This window comes from Globicephala melas, chromosome 2 (genome assembly GCF_963455315.2).
Source record: "Globicephala melas chromosome 2, mGloMel1.2, whole genome shotgun sequence".
NCBI classification, from domain to species: domain Eukaryota; kingdom Metazoa; phylum Chordata; class Mammalia; order Artiodactyla; family Delphinidae; genus Globicephala; species Globicephala melas.
The window spans coordinates 117,917,941-117,943,567 of NC_083315.2; the positions used below are offsets into that span (position 1 = coordinate 117,917,941).

Here is a 25,627-nt window from a genome sequence, read left to right on the forward strand (position 1 = left end):
GCTATACAGTAAGTCCTTGTTGGTTATCTGTTTTATATATAGTAGTGTGTATATTTTAATCCTAAACTCCTAATTTATCCTCCCACCTTTGGTAACCATAAGTTTGTTTTCTATGTTTGTGGGTCTATTTCTGTTTTGTAAATAAGTTCATTTGTATTGTTTTGTTTATTTTTATTTTTTAGGTTTTTTTTGGCCATGCCACGTGGCTTGCGGAATCTCAGTTCCCCAACCAGGGATTGAACCCAGGCCATGGAAGTGAAAGCCTGGAATCCTAACCACTAGGCAGCCAGGGAACTCCCTGTATCTTTTTTTTAGATTCCACATGTAAGTGATATCATATGATATTTGTCTTTCTCTGTCTGGCTTACTTCAGTTAGTATGATAATCTCTAGGTCCATCCATGTTGCTGCAAATGACATTATTTCATTCTTTTTTATGGCTGAGTAATATTCCACTGTATATATTACATTTAACTTTTAATTTATCTGAAATTTATTTAGTTGTTAAAAAAAACAGGTAGAGGGGCTTCCCTGGTGGCACAGTGGTTGAGAGTCTGCCTGCCGATTCAGGGGACACTGGTTCGTGCCCCGGTCCGGGAAGATCCCACATGCCGCAGAGCGGCTGGGCCCGTGAGCCATGGCCGCTGAGCCTGCGCGTCCGGAGCCTGTGCTCTGCAACGGGAGGGGCCACAACAGTGAGAGGCCTGCGTACCACACACACACACACACAAAAACAGGTAGGGATCAGCTTCTTTTTTTCCCAAGTTTCTGTTAGTTGTACCAGTATAATTGATTGGATAACCTTTGTCTTCCCTATATTGAAATGCACTCATATAGCAAATTACCATGTGTTCCTGGATCTATTTATGGACCCTAGTCTATTCAACTGAGTGCTGTATTGTATTACTTAAAGTTATTTTATAGTAGGTTTTAATAGCTATTTTTTATCTATGCTAAATCCTCCCCCAATTATGCATTTTTTTAAAACGAAGTGAAGATGGGCTTTCCTGGTGGCGCAGTGGTTGAAAGTCCGCCTGCCGATGCAGGGGACACGGGTTCGTGCCCGGGTCTGGGAAGATCCCACATTGCCGCTGAGCGGCTAGGCCCGTGAGCCATGGCTGCTGAGCCTGTGCGTCCGGAGCCTGTGCTCCACAACGGAAGAGGCCACAACAGTGAGAGGCCCGCGTACGGCAAAAAAAAAAAAAAAACAACCCAAAAAACTAAGTGAAAAACTTTATTAACTTTTGTTTCAAACTTTATTACCAGGCTTCTACAGCTTAATTAGCTGCAAAGAATGAATTGTGTATAAGCAAAAACTGAAAAGAGCTTCAGTGTCCAAGGGGCTTGGGCTTTAAAATATTAGAAATGTATATTTTATCAGACACAGGGACAAAGTTTTAAAAAGTAGTCTTAATATAAAATAGCAGCATCCAGTAACTTCAAGTTTCATCTTCAGAAGTTGACTCAATTCAGTTTGTCTCATTCTTGAAAGCCTCAGCAAAATTCTCCATAAGATCTGGAATTTCATCATCACCATCCTCTCCAGTAGCAAGCAGTGCTTTTCCATCCACAGATTATTTTGGCAGCGCTTCAGCCAGTTGTTTTAAACTAGTCAGACTGTCTGCACCAAGCTGGTTTAAGATGCCAGGTAACATTTCTGTCAGCTGCTTTGTTTCAGCATGGCTCATAACAGTGAAAGTGTTGGCTGCCAGAGATGCTTGAAATTTAGAGTTGTTAATGTGCATCACATTAACTTTTCAATACCAGAGATGTTGTTTACCCCTGAGTTTCTTTAAGGAGAAGTTTGTTTGTTTGTTTTAAATCATCTGTTGTAGCTGTTCTATGAACCAACTTCTTTCTGTGAGCAGTTCCTTTCCCACCAATGTTCACTTGCGCCTGCAGTTCTGTGAGTTTCTTCTGGTTCATGATAGTTTCTTTCATCTTGAGGGAGTGGAAATGGGGCCCTGTCGGGGGACCAGGTCTGGCGCTCAGGGGGTCTCAGGCAGACCAGTTGGGATTAGCGACACACATGGGGTGCCCCCAATTATGCTTTTCCAAATTTCCCAAAATATATATTTATTTTTAATTGAAAACTTTAGAATCACTTTTCAAGTTCCCCCCAAAGTTGTAATTTGATTGTGATTGCACTGACTTTATAATTTAGGAATAATCTGTCTAAATCTGTCTAATCTGTCTAAACAGAAACTAGTATGCCTCTCCATTTATTCTGTCATCTATTTTAGTAAAATTTTATAGTTTTTTTAATACAGGTCCTGCACATATTTATTAGGTTTAGCCACAGGGTTTGTGTGCAGGTATCTTTTTAATAAGAATTTTTCCCTTTTCTGTATTTCCACTTAGTTGTTGTTTGTATATAGGAAACTTTGGAATTTTTTTTCCAATTTGCAGGAAGCTCTTTTGTTTTCCTCTTGTTGAAGTAGAGACTTCTGTGTCTCTGTCCACACCCCCCCCAGTCCCTCCCCCACCCCATAGTTGATTGGATCCTAGCTGAAAAGATCAGGAGAGGCACTTCACCAGGAAGACAAGAAAATTTATTTTTGTATAAAATTTATTTTGGATCTATAATATGTTTACTGATTTGAATAAGGCTTATTTCATTAACATGTAATTTCCCCCCGTAACTGTTACTAACAATGCACTCTGTTGAATCTCCCTCTGGTATCAGGTTCTCTTTAACAATTCAGTCCAATTTCATAGCCTTAAAAAACACCTTTATTGTGAAAAGGAGGGACAAAAAGTGTTTAAAAAGCTTCTCTGACTGCACCTTGTTTTATAGTTTTGATTTTGGAACCATGTGAACATTTCCTATAAGTAAAAAACTTGGATCAAAAAGGAAAAAAAAAACTCCTACAAATCTGAAACAAATGGATACAAATGAACCTAGGAGTATATAAAATTGACAGTATAAGCCACACAGAAAAAAAAAATTATTTCAAATGACATTAAAACTCAAACTTTTAATGTAGCTCCATGGTGAGTTATATCCTAGAGAGCAAAAAGAACCACAATGAAATATTTAGTTGCAATTCGTAGTTCTTTTTGTTTTTTTGACCACACAGCTTGTGCAAGTGAAAGCTTGGAGCCCGAACCACTGGACCACCAGGGAATTCCCACAATTGATAGTTCTATTGTTAGTACTATTAGTTCTATTGTTAGTAGTAATACTAGTATTGTTGCTTTGAAACTACTTTATGCATAATATACGTTATATATGTATATGCATAATCAAATATGTAATCATGTTAATGTCATTAAAACCACGATTTTCAGTGTGAAAGCAAAGAGATACAAATATAATAATCGATGATTTAATTTTTCACTTGAATTGGAAATATCCATATGAATGCATGATTTATTTTTCTTTCTGAAATTCACATATTTCCTAGTTTTATTTACTGAGAGGGCATAGAAATAATGACAGTCTGGTAGAAGTGAGCATCCCCAGTGCTGATCATAATCTCTAAAAGCCATTTCTCAACAAAAGGAAGAAGGGTTCCTTGAAAAAAATGGCTTATTCTAGGTCTGGGGCAGGAAATGTACCAGATGAGCTTGATACCTCTTGCTATGCCAGAAAGCAGGAATGCTATCAATACCACTGAGATTGTGTGGATACAGGGGTCAACTTCAAGGAGTTCACATTGGCCAAATTTGGGACAATTTGAGCCTTGAATACTGCAATGTATAAAGCATAACATATACAGGCATACCTCATTTTATTGTGCTTTGCTTAATTGCGCTTTGCAGATACTGTGCTTTTTATAAATTGAAGGTTTGTGGCAACCCTGCCTCAAGTAATTCTATTTGAACAATTTTTCCAACAGCATTTGCTCACTCCATGTCCCTGTGTCACGTTTAGGTAATTCTCACAATAATTCAAACTTTTCCATTATTATTATATTTGTTGTGGTGATCTGTGATCTTTGATGTTACTATTGTAATTGTTTTGGGGCACCACGAACCCGTGCCCATTTAAGATGGTGAACTTAACCAATAAATGTGTGTGTTCTGACTGCTCCACCTGCTGGTCGTTCCCCTGTCTCTCTCCTTCTCAGACCTTCCTATTCCCAGAGACACAATATTGAAATTAGGCCAGTTAATAGCCCTACAACGGTCTCTGAGTCTTCAAGTGAAAGGAAGAGTCCCACATCTCTCACTTTAAATCAAAAGCTTTGTGAGGAAGACATGTCAAAAGCCAAGACAGGCCAAAAGCTAGGTGTCTTGACAACAAACAGTTAGCCAAGCTGTGAAGGCAAAGGAAAAGTTCTTGAAGGAAATTAAAAGTGCTACTCCAGGGAACACAAGAATGATAAGAAAGCAAAACAGCCTGACTGTTGTAATGGAGAGAGTTTTAGTGGTCTGGATAGAAGATCAAACCTGCTACAACATTTCCTTAAGCCAAAGCCTAATCCAGAGCAAGGCCCTAACTTTCTTCAATTCTAGGAAGGCTGAGAGAGGTGAAGAAGAAAAAAAGTTTGAAGCCAGCAGAAGTTGGTTCGTGTGGTTTAAGGAAAGAAGCTGTCTCCATAACATCAAAATGCAGGGTTAAGCAGCGAGTGCTGATGTAGAAGCACTAGAAGATCTAGCTAGGATAATTAATGAAGGTGGCTACATTAAACAACAGATTTTCAGTGTAGATGAAACAACCTTCTCTTGGAAGAAGATGCTATCAAGGACTTTCATAGGTAGAGAGGAGAATTCAATACCTGGCTTCAAAGCTTCAAAGGACAGGCTGACTTGCTTGTTAGGGGCTAAAGCAGCTGGTGACTTTAATTTGACGCTAATGCTCATTTACCATTCTGAAAATCCTAGGGTCCTTAAGAATTATGCTAAATCCACTCTGCCTGTGCTCTATAAATGGAACTACACAGCCTGGATGACAGCACATCTGTTTACCACATGGCTTACTGAATATTTTAAGCCCATTGTTGAGACCTACTGCTCAGAAAAAGAGTCCTTTCAATATATTACTGCTCTTTGAAAATGCACCTGATCACCCAAGAGCTCTGATGGAGACTGACAATGAAATTCATGTTGTTTTCATCCCTGCTAACACAACATCCATTCTGCAGCCCATGAATCAAGGGATAATTTCAGGGACTTCCTTGGAAGTCCAGTGTTTAAGACTCCGCGCTTCCAATGCAGGGGGCGGGGGTTCAATCCCTGGTCGGGGAACTAAGATCCCACATGCCACATGGCACGGCACCCCCCCACACCAAAAAAGGGGTAACTTCAACTTTCAAGTCTTTTTTTTTTGGCTGCGCAGCGTAGCTTGTGGGATCTTAGTTCCCCCACCAGGGATTGAACCTGGGCCCTCGACAGTGAAAGAGTAGAGCCCTAACCACTGGACTGCCAGGGAATTTCCCATCAAGTCTTATTATTAAAGAAATACATTTAGTAAGGCCATAGCTGCCATAGATAGTGATTCCTCTGATGAATCTGGGCAAAATAAATTGAAAACCTTCACTGTTCTAGATGCCATTAAGAACATGGCGTGACTCATGGGAAGACATAAAAATATCAACCTTAACAGGAGTGTGGAAGAAGTTGATTCCAACCCTCATGGGTGACTGGGAGGGGTTGAAGACTTCAGTGGAAGAAGTCACTGCAGATGTAGTGGAAACAGCTCGAGGACTAGAATTAGAAGTGGAGCCTGAAGATGTGATGGAATTGCTGCAATCTCATGATAAAACTTGAATGGATGAGGTCTTGGTTCTTACGGATGAGCAAAGAAATTGATTTCTTGAGATGGAGTCTATTGCCGGCAAAGATGCTGTGAAGATTGTTGAAATGACAGCAAAGGATTTAGAATATTACATAAACTTAGTTGATTAAGCAGCAGCAGAGTTTGAGAGGATTGACTCCAATTTTGAAGGAAGTTCGACTGTGGGTAAAATGCTATCAAACAGCATTGCATACTACAGAGAAATCTCAAGGAAAATTCATTTGATGCAGCAAACTTCACTGTTTTCTTATTTTTAAGAAATTGCCCCAGGCACCCACAACCTTCAGCAACCATCACCCTGATCAGTCAGCAGCCATCAACACTGAGATAAGACCCTTTACCAGCAAAAAGATTATGACTTGCTGAAGGCTCAGATGATGGTTAGCATTTTCTAGCAATAAAGTAGTTTTAGTTAAGGTATGTACATTGTTTTTAGACATAATATGCTATTGCACACTTAGTAGACTACAGCATAAAGTAAACATAACTATTGTAGGCACTGGGCTGGAGGGCTTAAGGGAACACTACCTTAACCATCACAAATCTTTATGATTTCAGTTTGTTCCCTCAGTATTTTCCTTGTTTCTGTAGGTTTGAATGAATGGTTTTTAACCTCTGACCCATATTTTCAATTGAAAATAAAATGAAAAGTTAGTACACATTAGAAAAATAGTCAAGTGAGAAGGGGCCAGGATAGTAAAAACTGCACCTTGAGAATGGTTAAGAAAGCTTCATGAGCCTGGCAGAATTCAGACTCTGTAAGGTTATCACCCAGCAGTCCATGTCCCTGTTGAGGAACTTTGGTGTGTGAGAAGCTCTCTCTCTCTCTGTCAGAGGCAATGCTGTGTAATCATTATCCCTGAGCAGACAGGTAGATGAAATTTTACCCCCCTCCTCCCCCTTGCCTTTAGGTGGAGCCCTGTACGTAGTTCTGGCCAAAAAAATGTAAATAGGAATAATATAAACCACTTCCAGACCTGGTCTTTGACAGCATCGAATGTAGTTCTCCAGCTCTTTTCTCCCATCACTGCGGCCTTGGATATCTCATATTCCAGATGGTGTAGCCACTGGTTAGCTGCTATTCTTTTTAAAAATCCTTTATAAACACACAAACAAAAACCGTTTTTTGAATTTTAATCACCCAATTGTTGTGAGAAATGACATTTGGTCTTGAATTCTAGATTCATATCAAGGCTACCAGTGAGTGAGTCACAAAGCCAAAGTTGTACTTTTTTGAAGGAGGAAGTGGGGTGAGGGTAAGAGAAGGGATAAAGGCAATGAAGAATGATAATCAAACAGAAGACATTTGTAGAGTGATTCATTACTCTCCCAAGAGTTCAGAGGGATATTTTTGCACTTTGTCTTGGCCAGCTGAGACACAGAATCATACACCTCATAGTTACATTAGTGACAATGTCATGGTCTCCCATAATGTTGTTTCTAAAAATGCACATGCTTAGAAGTTCAAGGGTCACAAGGGCTTCTAATGCTGAAATGTGCAAAGGTGCAAAATTTCTGCACTGCTGCCTTTGGGAATGAGATATTTTAGATGGCAAGAATAAAAGAAAAAAAAGAGATATTGAAGATGGCATAGGTATGAGATCTTGAAAATATTAGAAGTTAAAATAGAGTCAAGATTAGTCATAGTACCTAATGGTTGTAAAGTGAATTTCTACTTTTGTGGTTATTTGCAGGAAACTTAATATCCCAGCCAAATTTTGCTTGCCCCCAAAATTGCTTTCAAGATAGTTCTTTTTGCCATCAGTTCACACATGTGTAAAGGAATATAAATTCATTTTAATATAAGTTCAAGAAAAATGTCCCTAGAAAAGTGATGACAGTTATTTCCCAGGATCTCATAATATGTTCCAAATACAAATATCTATTACTCAATTATTCTCATTGTTAATGAAGTTGACTGAGAGTTGATATCAGATGTTCCTCCAGTTATAGAAGACTGGTCAGTCCAGAGGGGTAACTCATGTAGAATGAAACAATTATTAAGAACAGTAAAGTTGATATAATAGTGGAGACACTTTGGAGTTTCCTTCAGAGGTATCAAGATGTACAATGTTGTGACGTGAACAAGGACATAATTAACACGCTTTAAAATTTTATAACTAGAAAGAAAATTTGTCATTCTAAACCAACCATAATAATCACAACATTCAAATAATTCCAGAAACTTCCAAAATAGAGTGACATGTGAAGATGAATTCCCAGTATCTCTTTCATCACATTGTAGGAGATAAAGAAACAAACAAAACATAATCCCACATGATCCAGGAAAAAATCACAAGTTATCAGGCTTCTCAGACTCACTGGCCTGGATGACATCATGCCACATATTTCTGGGATCTCAACTAGCAACCTTGCCCCACAAAAGCTTTATAAATCGGTAAAAATTGCCCTGGATCCAATTGATTTGATGTAAAGTAAAATATTATTTGGTGGAGGAAACATATACTTAAGAAGGTTGTTCTGTGAAATCCTGCTGTAATGAAAAATGTAGACTCATAAAAATCATAGATGGTAAATAGTGTTTGAAAATATTTTGTCTTTAGGAAATGTAAAATAAACTTCTAAGGTGATAGTAATACAAAATGTTTGAGGGCTTCCCTGGTTGCACAGTGGTTGGGGGTCCGCCTGCCGATGCAGGCGGCGTGAGTTCGTGCCCCGGTCTGGGAGGATCCCACGTGCCGCGGAGCGGCTGGGCCCGTGAGCCATGGCCGCTGAGCCTGCGCGTCCGGAGCCTGTGCTCCGCGGCGGGGGAGGCCACAGCAGTGAGAGGCCCGCGTACCGCAAAAAAAAAAAAAAAAAAAGTTTGAGGCATTTGTTATGTGGCTGCTTTCTATGAAGCTAAGGTGAGCTCAAGTCATGGTGACTCCTGAGGCTAAAAGGATGGGTATATTTAGTAGTAGAATTGTAGTGGATTTAGTGGATTAATTCTGGTTGGTGGGCAAAGTCTTGGAAAGAACCTTCTCAAATGGTTTCTTGTTGTCTTCATCAGCAGCTGTACATTGTTAATAGAGTTTGATAAGTTAAAATGGTACCATCTGCTTATTCTTGAGGTTAGACTGTACATTTTTGTGGTTGTTCTTGTTCTTGTTCATTCTTTATTTTTTTGGCCACACAGCTTGCAGGATCCCCAACCAGGGATCGAACCTGTGCCCCCTGCAGTGGAAGCCCAGAGTCCTAACCACTGGACCACCAGGTAAGTCTGTGCTCTTGTTTTTTAAACTAAATAGTAGGCTTGTGTGTGGTGAGTCATTGAGTGTTATCCTGTAGATACAGACTTAGTAGAAGAATAGACATGTGTGCTTGAATTAGGGTACCGCCTGTTGGATCCATTCCATCTCTAGTCCTTCTGCTCCGTGAGGTAACTGGGCAGATGAGGCCAGTATTCATGGCCCAGAACCAGGCTACACCCACTTCACCTCATTCAGCCCTCACCTGAAGCTGCAGAGACTGACGCTTCTGCTTTTCCCCCACTTCTTTTTTTTTTGTTTATTTACTTTATTTTTGGCTGCGTTGGGTCTTCGTTGCTGTGCGCGGGCTTTTCTCTAGTTGCGGCGAGTGGGGGCTACTCTTCATTGCGGTGCACAGGCTTCTCATTGTGGTAGCTTCTCTTGTTGCGGAGCACAGGCTTTAGACACGAGGGCTTCAGTAGTTGTGGCGCACGGGCTTAGTTGCTCCGCTGCATGTGGGATCTTCTCGGACCAGGGCTCAAACCCGTGTCCCCTTCATTGGCTGGCGGGTTCTTAAACACTGTGCCACCAGGGAAGTCCCATCCCCCACTTCTTAACCTTCCTGTTGTTTCTCTCTTCCTTCCCTCCTGCAACTTTATGCCACCACTTCATCAGGAGACAAGCCTAGTTGAAGGACAGTTATGTAAAAGCAGGTGAGGTTTGGCAGTGTATTTGAGCTAGAATGGGTCATGGAAATTATTTCTGTGAGAAACAATATTTTAAAATTCAGTTACTTTGTTTTCAAATGTATTTTAATTAAATTTGATGAGTCTTATAATTCATTTTGATTCTGCATTTCTTTTTGTATACTCCATGTCAGATTTGTGTGATCAATTTAATCCCTGACTAAAGAAAAAAAGTCACAAGGGATACATCTGTTTAAACATTCTTAACTTTGAACTTGTAGAAAGTCTCAAAGGTAACCTTTATTGGAGTTTTGTTTTGCAAAGATTAAAAGATATTTATTTTGCTTTCAATGGTCTTATATATTTCAGTATCTTTCCAGTTTGCTAAAAGATTAATAAGCCTCATGAACGGAATTGGTAAAGTTAAGAATTCTACACATAGGGAATTCCCTGGTGGTCCAGTGGTTAGGACTCCACACTTTCACTGCCGAGGGTGTGGGTTCAATCCCTGGCCAGGGAACTAAGATCCCACAAGCCACTTGGCATGGCCAAAAATAAATAAAATTTAAAAATAAAAAAAAAGAATTCTCCACATAATTCAGATAAAATAAGTTTTTGGCTTAAATGTTAACTTTAATCTGATTTTGAACTGTTCTATATGGTACAGTGGTAGTGGATACATGACTATGCATTTGTCAAAACCCATAGAACAGTATGCCACAAATAATTAATTTTGCTGCATGCAAATTTTAAAAAATCAGCTTGAATGTCAGACGAGCCCAAGATGGAATGTAGGCTATGGCAAATAAATCTAACTGTATTGCAAATGTATAACATAACCATACTGATGGGGATGGGGAAGAAAGGAGCTCACCTAAATAACTTTGAAAAAAGTGTTTTGATTAGGTACTGTAAAGCCATAGACAAAAAGACTTGTACACAAACATCTAAGTCTGATTGGTAAATTCATTTATCACAGGGTATGGATTACTAATTTTAGAACTACTTTGCAAATATACTAGGATCGAATATGTAAGTAAATATATTGCAGATAATGAGGTTCTTACTGTTGAACTTACTGTTGAGTTCTTTGATACTCCTCCCTCCAGGAGGTAGAGCTAAATTCCCCTCTCTCGAAAGTAGGCTAGACTCAGTAACTCCCTTCAAATGAATAGAGTATGGAAGAGAAAAACAGTAACTTTACATTGGAGACACCTGGTAGATATCACCTTATCCAAATAATCAGGGTTAACAATACCAGTAACTAGACAGATTGATATTATGTGTGCCCTCTGATAGACTATGATGAGAAGGGCACACTACTCTGTGATATTCTTCCCCCCAAATCTACAACCACAGTCTAAACATGAGAAAACATCAGACAAACTCAAACTAAGGATATTTGAAAGTGTCCAGGTCATGAAACGCAAGGAAAGAATAAGAGACTGTCACAGAAGATTGTCATAGAAGATTGAGGAGACATGACAACTAAATACCATGTAGTATACTAGATTTGATCCCTGGACAAAAAAAGGGAAATCCCAATAAAGTCTATAGTTTAATGTTTTGTGCTAATGTTAATTTCATATATATATATATTTATTTATTATTATTATTTTTTTTTTGCGGTACGTGGGCCTTTCACTGCTGTGACCTCTCCCATTGTGGAGCACAAGCTCCAGGCACGCAGGCTCAGCGGCCATGGCTCACGGGCCGAGCCGCTCCGTGGCACGTGGGATCCTTCCGGACCGGGGCACGAACCCGCGTCCCCTGCATCAGCAGGCGGACTTTCAACCACTGCGCCACCAGCGAAGCCCTAATTTCATATTTTTGATCTTTGTAATACAGTTATATTAGATGTTGACATTAGGGGAAGCTAGGTGAAGGGTATACAGTAATTCTATATTTGCAGCTTTTCTGAAGATCTTAAACTTATTTCAACATAAGCCTTCTGAAAACAGGCTTATATACAATTTTCCAAGACCATTGAATTTTTATTTTTTTCTGCAAATAATTTGCATTGCTTTACTTTTATTCACTCAGGACGTCCTAAACCAAACAGATTGTCTTCTTCCTCTCTTCCAAACCTGCTCCTCTGCTGTGTTCCTGTCTTGGTAAATGGCACTACCATGTTCTCTCTCAGTTGTCCAACTAGGAAATTGAGAGTCATCCTTTCCTTTTCCTTCTCCCTCACTTCCCAATGAATTGATCAACTATCCTGAATATCTCCTTCATATTCTTGAATTCAGTTGTCTTTTTTGTCTTTCCCCATGGATTATAATCTCCCTGGGGGCAAGGCACTGTCTTCCTTGTTCCCCATGTGTTCCACGTGCCTAGCACAGTGCCTGGTGCATAGCAAGCACTCAAAAGCTATTTGCTAAATGAGAGAATGAATGCATATTTTATTGTACGTTGCTATTTAATGGTATTTTCACATCCCCTTGTATCTACCATAGTGGGATGCATCCATATGTCTCCTTTATTTATTTATTTTTAATCTGTGATAATTGAGTTTTAGAAATCGAGTGTGGCCTCCTCATTAACAGAAGTTTCACTAAGTCCAATCTGATGTTCTGATGGCAGGAGCCATGTGAGCTGGAAAGACTTGTGAAAGTCATTAGTGCAAGTCTCTCATTCCATGAACAAAAACTTTGAGGCTTCAAGAGGCTAAGTAGTTTGCCAAGTCCTAGCAGAGGGGGCATTTATTTCTATGTCCTAGAGAATCTGGAAGAAGGAGGAGAGAAAAAATAAGGAAAATTATAGCATCAGGCCCATTATTCTATACATCTTTGAAAGAAGTGGATAAAGTAAATAATAATCATAAAGAATCTGTCTATTCATTCCTATGTAGAAATTTTATTCTATAATTTCTTTTAAAATTTAATTATTTGGGGGAACATGAAGTTGCTGAGTTTTTGTGAGTTAGTTTATTTTTTCTTTTTTTCTTTTTTCTTTTTGGCCGTGTTGTGCAGCTTGCAGGATCTTAGTTCCCTGACCAGGCCTTGAACGCAGGCCCGCAACAGTGAGAGCGTGGAATCCTAACCACTGGACCTCTAGGGAATTCCCTATTTTTTTTTCTTAAAGAAACTTGAGCTCATGACGTTGTTAGGGACATGGACACTAAAAGAGGCAAGAAGGAAAGAGTACATAAATGGGGAGAGGATGGCAGCAGGGAGTGAAGGAGGATGATTTTGGAGGAGGTGGTGTAAGAGTACATAAAATTGGCCCATATGGGTTCTTAAAAGACATTCAGGCTATTGATGATTGGAAATTAGTAGGATACTAAATATTTTCGTACCGTTGCTCATTAACCTACTCATCTATTGCAACTTGTCAAGCATCCTTTACGCTATCTGGGAATCCAAAGGCTTTTCATAGCTTTGCTTGCTGGATATTTAGACTTTTACTGCTGCTACTAATATCAACACAATGACAAAGATAAATAGGAGATCCAGTTCTTTTTCTCAAAAAAATTTTTTTACCAAAGAGAAAATTTAATCAAAAGAATTGCTTGACTTTCTTTTTGAAATGAGAGAAAGAGAAGCCGTTGAGCTACACAGCTGAAGATAGAACTTTGTTTAGTAATGGGGCATGAAGAATCTTGCCCTTGAAAAGAAATGGATTCATTTATTCATCATGAATGCATTCATTTATTCATTCAATAAAAAGTTGAGTGATGTATTCATTAATTGATTTAACCTAAGAGACCTGAATAATGAGTTAGTAAATCAAAAAAGTGAAGTTATATGATAAAAAACACAAATAACATCATTCTCTTCCTTAAAACTTCCTATGGCTTCCCACTACACTTAGAATAAAGCTCACATTCATTTCCACAGCCAAAAGTCCCTACATGATTGGACCTCTGTCTGTGTCTTCTACTTCATCTCTGACCACTCTCCACCTGCCTCTGTGTTTCTTGTTTACATATGCCAAGTTAGTTTCCACCTTAGAGCCTTGTTTCTGACATACTAGAACGCATTCAATATGCCTCTTTCGTTTTTGTCTTTAAATCTTTGGTAATCAAACTTCAGACAATGAAGTACGACTTTCTCGTGAATTCTTCCCTCTGCACAGAATGTTCTGCTTTCCTACTCCCCAATCTTAAATCAAATGTCACTGTCCAGAGATGCCTTTCCTGACAGCTTTATCTAAGCAGATGACGAACTTTTCCATAACTTATCACTGCAGTCCTCTTGTTCATTTATTTGCTTGTTTATTCTTCTCTGTCTCCCTTCACTAGCATACAAAGTCCATGAGTGCAGGACTTTGTCCGGTTCACTCCTGTACCTCTAGCTCCTAGAATAGTGTCTGACACAACATGGGCATTCAATAAATAATACCTATCCTGGAAGATGGGATTTGCATGTGAAATATTAAGCTCACTGACACAAAGTTGGTACTCAACAAACATTAAATTCCTTTCCTACCCACTGATGAGACTCATCAGTTCAGTCCCCTGATCAACAAATATCACACACATACCATCTTGGATATAGAGGATATTGCATAATATTATTCAAAAACACAGAGTAAAGGAATAAAGACGACGTGTGGGGTGTTCTCTTTCTGCTCCTCTCGGTCCACTCTTTGCCACTTTGCTCTGTGTCCCTAGAGCACAGACCTTTAGAACTGCTTTGAAGGGTTCCCTTATTCTCTGGCATCTGACTGGGTATGGTACAACACCAGGGAGGTACAGTCAGGAGATAGAAAAAAGAGTGATATTCTCTTGACTGAGTTCCTTTACTGAAGGCTTCAAGTTTCTTTTTCTTTTTTTTTTTTAAGAATTGGGAAACTTTATTTTTTTATGTTCTGGATTAGTTTTAAGGAATTTTTTTTGGCTACCTGCACAGCTTGTGGGATCTTAGTTTCCTGACCAGGGCCATGCCTCCTGCAGTGGGAGCGTGGAGTCCTAACCACTGGACCACCAGGGAATTCCCTGAAGCCTTCAAGTTTCTGTTGGGCAGTCCTTTCCTAGAGTTCTCTCCAGGCTGTGGTTACTGTTCCTTCATGCCTGGAGGTGTTACATCCCCTGCTGGTCTTCCTTAACCCTGCCCACACCTTTGTTAACAGTCCATTAGAAACTCCTCGGTCATTGAAGAGCGCCTCCCTCAAAATGGAATACCCATCTGTTTCCTGGTAGAACTCTGACTGATAGAATGAGAAAGAGTGGGCAGAATTAAAACCTGGCCTTTAGCAACAGAAAAGCAACAAAAGTAAGAAGAGCCATAGAGTGACTAGCGCCAAAATGTGCAAGTTCTGCCATCTCCTCTTTCTGCATCTGTGGATCACTGGCATCTGAGGTTGGGTCCTCTAGAAGTAAACTCTGAGACGGAATTTTGGGTTGAAGGGATCAACACCTATGAAAGGAATGGGGAGAAGGCAGGGCTGGGAAAAGGGGGAAGTCAAACTCCAATTCAGGCTTTACAAAACTTCAGTCAACCCAACAGGGAGCTCTAGAGTGAGGAATGCCTGTCAGAGTGTCCCACATTAGGCCGAGATGATCCTACCTTTGTACTCGCTCGTCATTTATTAACTAGATTCACTAGATCACCGAGGAAGGGTGATCTTGGGTAAAGTGGCTCTCTGTAGCTGAGGCAGACATGGAAGTAGGTGCCAGCCGGAGGCTGCCAGCTCACTGCACTCCCTGCAGCTGGGCAGAAAGTCTTACCTTGAAGATGGGATGTGGGGTGCCATCCCCACATCTTCCACACCAGTTTGATCCCAGTCTCTCACTGTGTGCCTGTCTACCACAGGAACTGTTTCCAAAGGCTCCATTCTAATGCCTCCTCCCTAGTAAGAAACACCCCAGCTTAATTAGTTCAACTTATCCTAAGTACTTTCTACAATACTCCCTGCTTCTCCATGGGGGATACATTCCAAGACCCCCAGTGGATGCCTGAAACCACGGATAGTACTGAATCTTATATATACTATGTTTTTTCCTATACATACATACTTATGATAAAGTTTAATTTATAAAGTAGGCACAGTAAGAGATTAACAACAATAACTAATAATAAAATAGAACAATTATAACAATACAATGTAATAAAAGTCATGTGGTCTCTCTCTCAATATTATTGTACAAATTTAATGCCTTTTTCATCTTAACTAAGCATTTATCAGACATTGTGAGTGTAACTTTTGCAGTTTGAGGTGTGATAGCAAAACTAGCACAAATTTCTTTTTCCTTTTTCACAATTTCACAGATAGAAGATTCATTCTTACCTTAGATCTTAACAACTTCAGCATATGATGTTTTTTCTTCCCTTATTAAGTAGAGAACTTTCCCCCTTTCACTTAAAGGAAGCGCCTAACGGCTTCTCTTTGGCGTATCCTAATTGCCAGCATCACTACTCTTGCACTTTGGGGTCAAAAAGCACATGAAAAGATGTTAAACATCACGAATTATAAGAGAAATGCAAATCAAAACTACAGTGAGGTATCATCTCACACCAGTCAGAATGGCCACCTTCAAAAAATATATAAACAATAAATGCTGGAGAGGGTGTGGAGAAAAAGGAACCCTCTTGCACTGTTGGTGGGAATGTAAATTGGTACAGCCACTATGGAGAACAGTATGGAGGGTCCTTAAAAAACTAAAAATAAAACTACCATATGACCCAGCAATCCTACTCCTAGGCATGTACCCAGAGAAAACCATAATTCGAAAAGATACATGCACCCCAATGTTCATTGCAGCTCTATTTACAATACAATATCCAGGACGTGGAAGTAACCTAAATGTCCATCAACAGAGGAATGGATAAAGAAGATGTGGTACATATATTCAATGGCATATTACTCAGCCATTAAAAAGAATGAAATAATGCCATTTGCAGCAACATGGATGGACCTAGAGATTGTCATACTGAGTGAAGTAAGTCAGACACAGAAAGACAGATATCATATGATATTGCTTATATGTGGAATCTAAAAAAAAGGGGTACAAATGAACTTATTTACAAAACAGAAGTAGAGTCACAGATGTAGAAAACAAACTATGGTTAGCAGGGGATAAGGAGAAGGAGGGATAAATTGGAGACTGAGATTGACATATACACACTACTATATATAAAATAGATAACTAGTAAGAACCTGCTGGATAGCACAGGGAACTCTACTCAATATTCTGTAATGGCCTATATGGAAAAAGAATCTAAAAAAAGAGTGGATATCTGTTTATGTATAACTGATTCACTTTGCTGTACACCTGAAACTAACACAACATTGTAAATCAACTATACTCCAAAAAAAAAAAAAAAATTAAACCAAGGGCTACTTGAACACAAGCACTGTGATAACTTGACAGCCGATCTAGTAACCAAGGCGGCTACTAAGTGACTGATGGGCAGGGCATGCTGGACAAAGGGATAATTCATGACCAAGCAGGAAGGAGCAGGACAGCATGAGATTTCATCAACACCACTCAGAACGGTGCACAATTTAAAACTTGTGACTCATTTATTTACGGAATTTTCAATTTAATGTTTTCAGACCTCAGGTACCAGAAAGCATGGAAAGTGAAACCGTGGATAAGATGGCACCACTGTAATCAAGTTTCTCTATCTTATAAACTGCCAAAGTAACAGGCAGCTGATTGAAGAAATATGTTCCCACTTTAGGAAATCTGAGGTACTAAGAGAAAAGATAGTACTATATAGTATCAGAAATAACATCACCAAGTAATAGAAGTGCAGCATTCATGCTTCTGTCTGTATATACTCATGGAAAGGGTTGCTTTGTGATATTACCTCTAAGACACTGAACACGTGTGGCTTTGACAATTAATTCTTCAGCTCTGTGCAGTAGGTACTCTTACCTCCTATGTGGTTTCTGAAGAAAGCTATAGGCTTTCCAAATCCGTATTCCTGACTCTTACCATTCCTTAGCAGTAGTAGTATATTTTAATATTGACACAACACTTGAGTTGCAAAATGCATCAGCCATTATATAATGTCTGGCTAAGTCAATATGCCTGTTTTTATGGTGAAAATTGATACTTTGGGTTTTTTTGGCCACACCGCAGCAACCTGCAGGATCTTAGCTCCCTGAGCAGCAATCAAACCCACACTCGCTGCAATGGAAGCGCAGAGTTCTAACAACTGGACCACCAGGGAACTCCTGATGCTTTGGTTTCTTTAAACTAAATGTTCTTATCCCTTTCATGTACCACCTCTTCATCTGGATCTGTTAGAGATAGTTGACATTGTGCTACCCACATTTTCAGATATCCTATTAAAATATATTTAAGTAATGATCTGGACATAAAATGAGATCATTTGAGTGCATTAAGTAGCAAGAAAGTGGGAACATTTCTAGCAGGAGCAAATCCCTCCAAGCTGGTATCTTAAGCAAGGATTGTTCTCTTGTTTTTCTGGACTCAAATGAACAGGCAAATTTAAATTTATCTGGGTTCTTCTCTATCTTAACTTAGAACACAATTAAATTAACTAGTTCAGAATTTAGCCATAACATCTTTAGTATTGAATACAAAAATGATGAAGTACATTAATTATTAAATATTCTTAAAAAAATATATTTATTTATTTGGTTGCACCGGGTCTTAGTTGCAGCAGGCAGGCTCCTTAGTTTCGGATTGTGGGCTCCTTAGTTGCGGCATGCCTGTGGGATCTAGTTCCCTGACCAGGGATTGAACCTGGGCCCCCTGTATTGGGAGCTCAGAGTCTTAACCATTGAGCCACCAGGGAAGTCCCAGTTATTAAATATTCTTGATTTGATATTATAGATTATGTAAATAATTATGTGCCAAAATTTGAAGCTGAAGAGCTAATTGTTCTTTAATGTCCTTGACAACATAGTTTATAGATTTGCAAAAGTTTTCAACCTACACCTTTTCGAGTGTGCACGTGTACAGCTATGCAGCGCTCTGATTGTAAACCAAAGGATCCTCAAACCCATGCTCTATCAGATTCTTTCTGAGGATGTAAAAATCTTTGATCTCTTGGGCTTCCCTGGTGGCGCAGTGGTTGAGAGTCCGCCTGCCGATACAAGGGACACGGTTCGTGCCCTGGTCCAGGAAGATCCCACATGCCGCGGGGCGGCTGGACCCGTGAGCCGTGGCCGCTGAGCCTGCGCGTCCGGAGCCTGTGCTCCGCAACGGGAGAGTCCACAATAGTGAGAGGCCCGCGTACTGCAAAAAAAAAAATCTTTGATCTCAGAGAGCAGGCTTCTTACTAATTATTGATTCTGGAAAACAAACAAATAGAAAACACACGTCTTTTTTTTTTAGGACTTTGAAAGGAACAGTCTTTCATATTAGCTTGCTCAGACGCTAGAGGGGAGCGTGGTGTCATTAAGTGCTGCATTCTGCAAAGTATGTATACCCTGGCATGCCCAGATACTGGGAAAAGGTACAGCAAAGAAGGGCTTAGAAAAATATTTTCCTGAGATTAAAAAAGGACAACTTTGGTTTCCAAAAATCTACTGTGATCTAGTGTTTTACACCAAAATTCCCAATATAGGGATTTGATTCCTTTTTAGTGACAATATCTTTCAAATAATTTGATTTTCAAAACCTTATTGTTATTTAAAAATTATATATGCTCACTGATTTTTAAAAAGAAAGTCAAACAATAGAGAAAAATACAAAGAAGAAAGTGAACACAACTGGAACTCACATGATATATTCCCACCGTATGGGGGAGGATTCTTTCAGACATCTCTCACTTTCTCTCTATATATACAGAAATATGCCTATGAATTTAAGTACATAAAATGATATTGTATCTTCTGTTTCCGGAATGGTATTGTTGCAGACGGAGTAGACATCTTTCTGTGGCAGATGACTTGATTCTTGGTGGTAAAGCATAGTGGTTGTGGGTAGGAGGAGTCACAGAGCCTAGGTTTTAATTTCTTCTCCACTCACTATGTGACATTGGGCAAGTGATTTAACCCATCTCTATGTACCTCGGTTTCCTCATAATGCAAAAATGGGGATGATAATATTACCTACCTCAGAGAGTTGATGTGAGAGTAAAATCAGATCACATAATTGTTTGACAGTACCTGCAACCTAATAAGTACTTAATACATTTTAACTATCTTAACTAAATATAAGTTTCAACTTCATAGTAACACTGAAGGTTGTTAAAATACGAACGTGGGATATTTTTTTCAAATAACTTTCATCATGATAATCCCAAACCATGCTTTTAACATAAATTATTATTGCTTCTACATATAACTATATCTCCACTGATGCTGGTATTTGCATGCAGCAAATACTATGAACTTATTGACTGATCTACCTGAAGACTTTAACAGAAGGAGATGAACTACCTTTTTATGAAGGCCTCTTTAAGAATTGTTCTGTGGAATGCAAGGTGCCTTTAAGCAAGAGAGTTTTACTGCACTGGCTTTATAAAACATGACTCCAACTAAAAATCCCTGTTAATTATTAAACCCTTATGTATAATCTGGATACCTGACACTGCTGATACTGCAGATTGAGAACAGAGAGTTTTTGTCCCTCAAGTTAAGCCTAAACACCAGTAGAAAAAGGTAGTTATCAAGGGATTTAAAAAACCCCAAATTTTTCCTCTTATATTTAGTAAAGGGTGTGGGGTATCTCCTGTTTTGGCTGGCATATCTAGCGCTTAAACAACTGGTTTAAACCTTGTTTGGGATTCCTGCTTGTTTTAGCATGGCGGATCTTGGAGTTCACAGAATCCTCCTTCTGGTTATTTCTCTGACAAAATGTCTGGAGGGCACAAAACTGCTGGCAGACTTAAAAAAATGTGGTGACTTGGAATGTGAAAGTAAGTCGTTTTTCTTTTTTTCCCTTCTTTTCCTCTTAAAATGAGGCTCTGAAATAATGTAAAATGTTATTGTGGACATGTATGATAAAAATGAACGTTAATATCATTGAGAAATATTTATAAGGTATAGTACACTATAAAAGAGAAATGCTGGAAGCAAAGTATTTTGTGATCGTTTTTAATGTAAATATACAAAGGGGCAAAGATCAGCCTGATATATAAATATATAAGAAATTTTAAGGATATTAATCCAGATCTCAAAAACAAACTAATTAGCACTTTTACTATTTTTTAAGATAAATGTGATTGATTTGTATTAAAAAAGATATCAAGCCATTTGATAGTTATTTTTATGAAGCCCTTACATTTTTTAGTTTCTATTTCACAATCAGAAGTTTCTGATTCTCATGAGTTTTCTAAGACTGTTTTTATTTCAAACCATCATGATCTATTGTGTAAACTTTATCAAATATTAATTATTTCTGTGTTCCCTTATTATGCAAAAATACTGAAATCAGTGTTAGGAATACATAATTTTATTTATATCTTTGAATATTAAACTTCCTTCTTCTACAAAGAGAAATTAATTTTCATTTTATTGCTTAAGAACTTATTTTCTGAAATTGGCATTATGGTACAAAATGAATAGCATCCCAGTATATTAGAATTGCTTTATATTGTTCTATCCCTCCAGTATATGAGAATTACTTCGAATTTGCAACATGTAATTAAAAATGCAAAATATTATTAGTATGAACATAAATGATTTAAAAGTAAATTTTTTATGTGTAAACATTTTCCTTAATCATTTGGATACATAATTTAATATATAGAGAATGTTTACTAGATGATGTTTTATAATAATATTATTATAACAACTTTTCTTTCCTTCTTTACAGCCTCATTTTAGTTTCCTTAGGGCTAGGCACATAACATGAAAAGAGAACATTCAAATTTGTAGTAATTGATAAAAGTTATTTTAACTTTAATTGCACGACTTAATGAAAATGTTTTACATATGCCAGTATAATTATATTCGTTAATAAGGTATGTATATTACTTTATGTGCTGAAGGGCTAAATCTAGCATATGTGGTTATGGTCTTTCATAGTTATTAAGGGCCTATTATGTGCTGGGTCTGGGGGATGAGGGGTGTGTATCTAAGAGGGATAAAATGAAATGTAAGGTAAGTTTCTTGTCCTCCAGGGATTTTCATTCTAGTGAATGATGACAAGACAGGTCAATATGAAACAGTAAATAGTAATACAACATAAGGATAATAGATAATATTGAAATTCAGAGAAGCGGCAGAGTAGGATGGACCAATTAAGGATGTCTTATAGCGGAAGTAGGATATGAGTTGTCCATGAAGAGAGACTGATGGGTTTTTATAAAGGCTTAGGAAAAAACAGAAAGAAAACTCAGAATACAGAAGGCGGATGTTACAGTGAAAAGAACTTCAGTTCAAATCTGGCTCCACCATTTTTCAGGTGTGTGACCAACTCTTTGATACTTAATTAAAGGCTCATTTTTTAGTCTGAGATGAGATTATTTATCTCATAAGTCTGTTCTGAGGATTTAATAATAGCAGTAATAAAAGGTATGAAAGAGCTTATCATGATGCCTGGAGTATAGTAGGTGCCAGAAGAAAACTAATTATTTTTTCCTTCCCTTCTCTACTGTGTGTTTTTCTCTGCATGTTTACATAGCTTTAATAAGCAGAGTTTTAGCCATAAGAGATTACAGAGGACCTGACTGTCGATACCTGAACTTCACTAAGGGAGAAGAGATATCTGTTTATGTTAAACTTGCAGGAGAAAGTGAAGATTTGTGGGCAGGAAGTGTAAGTATCTAATCTTACAAATTGAATACAGAATAAATGACTAGCTTGCACAAGGATGCCTGGTGTTCATCTCTAAAGGAACTTTAAGAATTTCAAAGTACTTTATATATCTATTAAAAACCCTTAACATATTTAAACAAACAAACAAAATATGGTCATGTTTAGTGTTGGTTCCAGAATTTCTATAAAAAGTAGCTTTGGGGAAGCCAGTCTGGTTGGGATGAAGGCTTAAGAGTGCCTTGAAATTACTTTTACACAGCATGCATAGTGTTTGAACTTAGGTTTTATATTTATTTGAAGAGACTTTTAGAGGTGCCAGTGGAGATTATGGGATGACTAGGTAACCCCAGCCATCCCTTGGTGCTACCAATGGCCAAGTTTAAGAGAGACTGGGAAGTTTTAGTTAATCAGATTAAATGACATGTCTTGGGAATTCCCTGGTGGTCCAATGGTTAGGACTCTGAGCTTTCATTGCCGAGGGCGCAGTTTCATTCCCTGGTTGGGGAACTAAGATCCCACTTGGCCAAAAAAAGAAAAAAAAAAAAGACATGTCTTTCTGAGCAAATCAAGGACTGAGTTGCTATTGAAGAGATCCTTAGAAAGATCAGTAACCTAGGGAAGCGAGGTATATGAATTTTTCGTGGAGAAAAAGAATAACTGAGAGAGACCACTGTTTGGCCCAAAGTCCTATTACAGTGAAACGCCTAGATGCCTCAATCACCTCTCTGAATATACAGATAGAAAAATTAATGATTAATATTTTCAGTTGAATATAGGTCTTATCTTAGATTATATCATGCCTCAGAATGAAAAGATACCATGACAAGCAACTTTACTCCCAAGCTGAACAAGCATGACCAACCTGATACATACATCATTTCCATATTGCGTATGCATAAGATCTCTTCCCTGTGTAGCCTCTGTGATCTTTATTTGAAGGAGCAGATTCTATTTGGGTCTATCCTGCTTTTTAGCATGAGGGACTACATGACTGAACCTCAGACTCTTGTTGGCCAGAATTGTTTACCTGGACTTTGCAGCTCCCAAGACTTCTTACTGCTTATGGTGCCTTAAACATGCCATTTCTCTGTCTTGAATGCATGGGAGGTACCCAATGCAACTATAAGGAAAATGACACAGTATCATAAGAGGAAAAGAAAGCATTCTTTCTTGTTTACTATGTGTGAAAATGATAGTTCCACACAAAAGCAGCATGTAATGTGTGGAGCCAGGGTGACGTTTCAAGCACACTTGGTTTTGTGCCTTAGGTGTCTAACCCAGGCGATAACTGTTTAAGAAGCCACACTGTGTGGTTGGGACTCTGGGCTTTCATTGCCAGGGGGCCCGGGTTCAATCCCTGGTCAGGGAACTAAGATCCCGCAAGCCCCACTGGCATGGCCAAGAAAAAGAAGCCACACTGTGGAGTTCATTCTGTCAGTTTCCAAATAATTGCAGCAACTGGAGAGCTGGAAGAATCACAGTTGAGGTATAATGGTGCTGAATCAAAGGGCCAAAAGAAATATGCTCTTTAAACTTTGACAGGGGTGGGAAATGGGCCGAGTGTGGTTATGTGAAGCCTTCACTCTTGGGGGACATCTTGTATGCACTTAAACCGATTGAGAGGATCTCTGTTACCAAGGCACCCTCAGAAAAGTTGTATGGAACCAAATGCACCCTGGAAGACTCATAGATCTTTACTATCTTGATGAATCCACCTCAGCCCTTCAGAGTTTAAACATCTTACCCAATTTTGACATCCTGAAAATGCTGCGTATGTCACAGCTCCATCTTGCTTGGCTACAGTCACAATTCTCTTGCTTTTTGATATTCCAGGTTTACTAGTGTAAATCTGTGGTCCACCTGGGCAAGAAAGGTCATTAAGAACAGAAAAAGAAAGAAAATGTGTGGTTTTCCCTCTGAAATCTGAAAATGTGGCATTTTATAGCTTGGCCCTTTTTTCCCTCAGATTAATGCTGTTCTGTCGAGTAGCAAAAGGAATATGATTTCACTGACTTTCTTTTAGATGGTAAATGAAAGCCGTTAATGTTTGTAATTTGAAATAGATGAAAGCCAAGAACATGAAACAAAATTAAGCTCAATGGCCATTATTGCTCTGATCACTCTTCCTTGCTAATCTTCATTCTTCATTTTGATAGAAAGGAAAGGACTTTGGGTATTTTCCCAAAGATGCAGTCCAGATTGAAGAGGTGTTCATATCTGAGGAAGTTGAAATATCAACAAAAGTGAGTAAACTCATTTCGGTTATTAATTGAATTTATTTATTTATTTATTAAAGAAAATTTGTATTTTATTTTCTCTAACAAAAGAAATAGTTGTAAACACCCAAGAATTCTCTTTTCCAATTACCAATAGTTTTTTTCTTCTTCTTTTTTAATGAATGTATTACTTTATTTATTTATTTTTATTAATTGATATTGGAGTTTAGTTGCTTTATCGGTTATTAACTGAATTTAAAAATTTTTGGCTAAAACAGTTTTCTGTAGTATAAGTGCCCATCAGTTATACATCTTATATAGTGGATATATAAAATAGTCTGAAAACTCACTCTAGGAATAGTTTGAGTATGTGAATAAAATCAGGTAAGGCGAGATTGATGACAAGGATTTTGCTTACTGAAAAATTAACAGGCAGTAAAGTATAGTGGTTAAGAGCATGGATTCTGGAAGTGGACTGGGTTCAAAGCCTGACTCAGCCACTTAGTTCCCATGTGGTCTTGTGTGCCTTTTTTCTCATCTGTAAAATGAAGATGATGATTATAATATAGTGCTACCTTAACAAATTTATTGAGCAAAAAATGAGCATATTGGGCTTCCCTGGTAACGCAGTGGTTGAGAGTCCGCCTGCCGATGCAGGGGACGCGGGTTCGTGCCCCGGTCCGGGAGGATCCCGCATGCCGCGGAGCGGTTGGGCCCGTGAGCCATGGCCGCTGGGCCTGCGCGTCCGGAGCCTGTGCTCCGCGACGGGTGAGACCGCAGCGGTGAGAGGCCCGCGTACCGCACAAAAAAAAAAAAAAAAAAAATTAGCATATGTAAAGTACATAGAACAGCACTTAGTAAGTACTATGTAAGTGTTAGATATTATTACTAATGTTATTGTCCTACTGGGACAGAGTTTATTTCCCATCACACTCTCTAGGTCTCATATCTGTAAACCTCTTTTGCTGTTGGAGTTTTAAATGAGCTTGATAATGCTGGGCTTGATAATGAGAATGGGAATCAGAAGGTGACTCTTCAATATGTGAATTTGATTAGCCCATTTAATTCACATTCCAGGTTAAGCCTATTTACCTTACGTGAGGTCAGTGTGAAGTCAGTCTGCCTAGTTAAGTAAACTATTATCTGGCTCTTTTCCAGCACAGATTCT

The 25,627-nt window shown here is 38.6% G+C and overlaps 1 protein-coding gene and 1 pseudogene across 2 annotated transcripts in view; one reads left to right on the plus strand and one right to left on the minus strand.

Annotated features, from left to right (window-relative positions):
* Window positions 1–1,468: 1,468 nt before the first annotated feature.
* On the minus strand, window positions 1,469–1,940 carry LOC115852007 (transcription factor BTF3 pseudogene; annotated as a pseudogene).
* An 18,337-nt stretch (window positions 1,941–20,277) lies between these two features.
* MIA2 (MIA SH3 domain ER export factor 2) overlaps window positions 20,278–25,627 on the plus strand; it is a 111,221-nt gene continuing 105,871 nt past the window's right edge. For both annotated transcript variants that reach the window (XM_060294769.2, XM_030854843.3), the window contains exons 1-3: window positions 20,278–20,400; window positions 22,110–22,243; window positions 24,400–24,486. In XM_060294769.2, coding sequence (XP_060150752.1) covers window positions 20,286–20,400; window positions 22,110–22,243; window positions 24,400–24,486 — 336 coding nt within the window. In that variant the 5' untranslated portion in view covers window positions 20,278–20,285. The remainder of the gene's footprint in view (window positions 20,401–22,109; window positions 22,244–24,399; window positions 24,487–25,627) is intronic.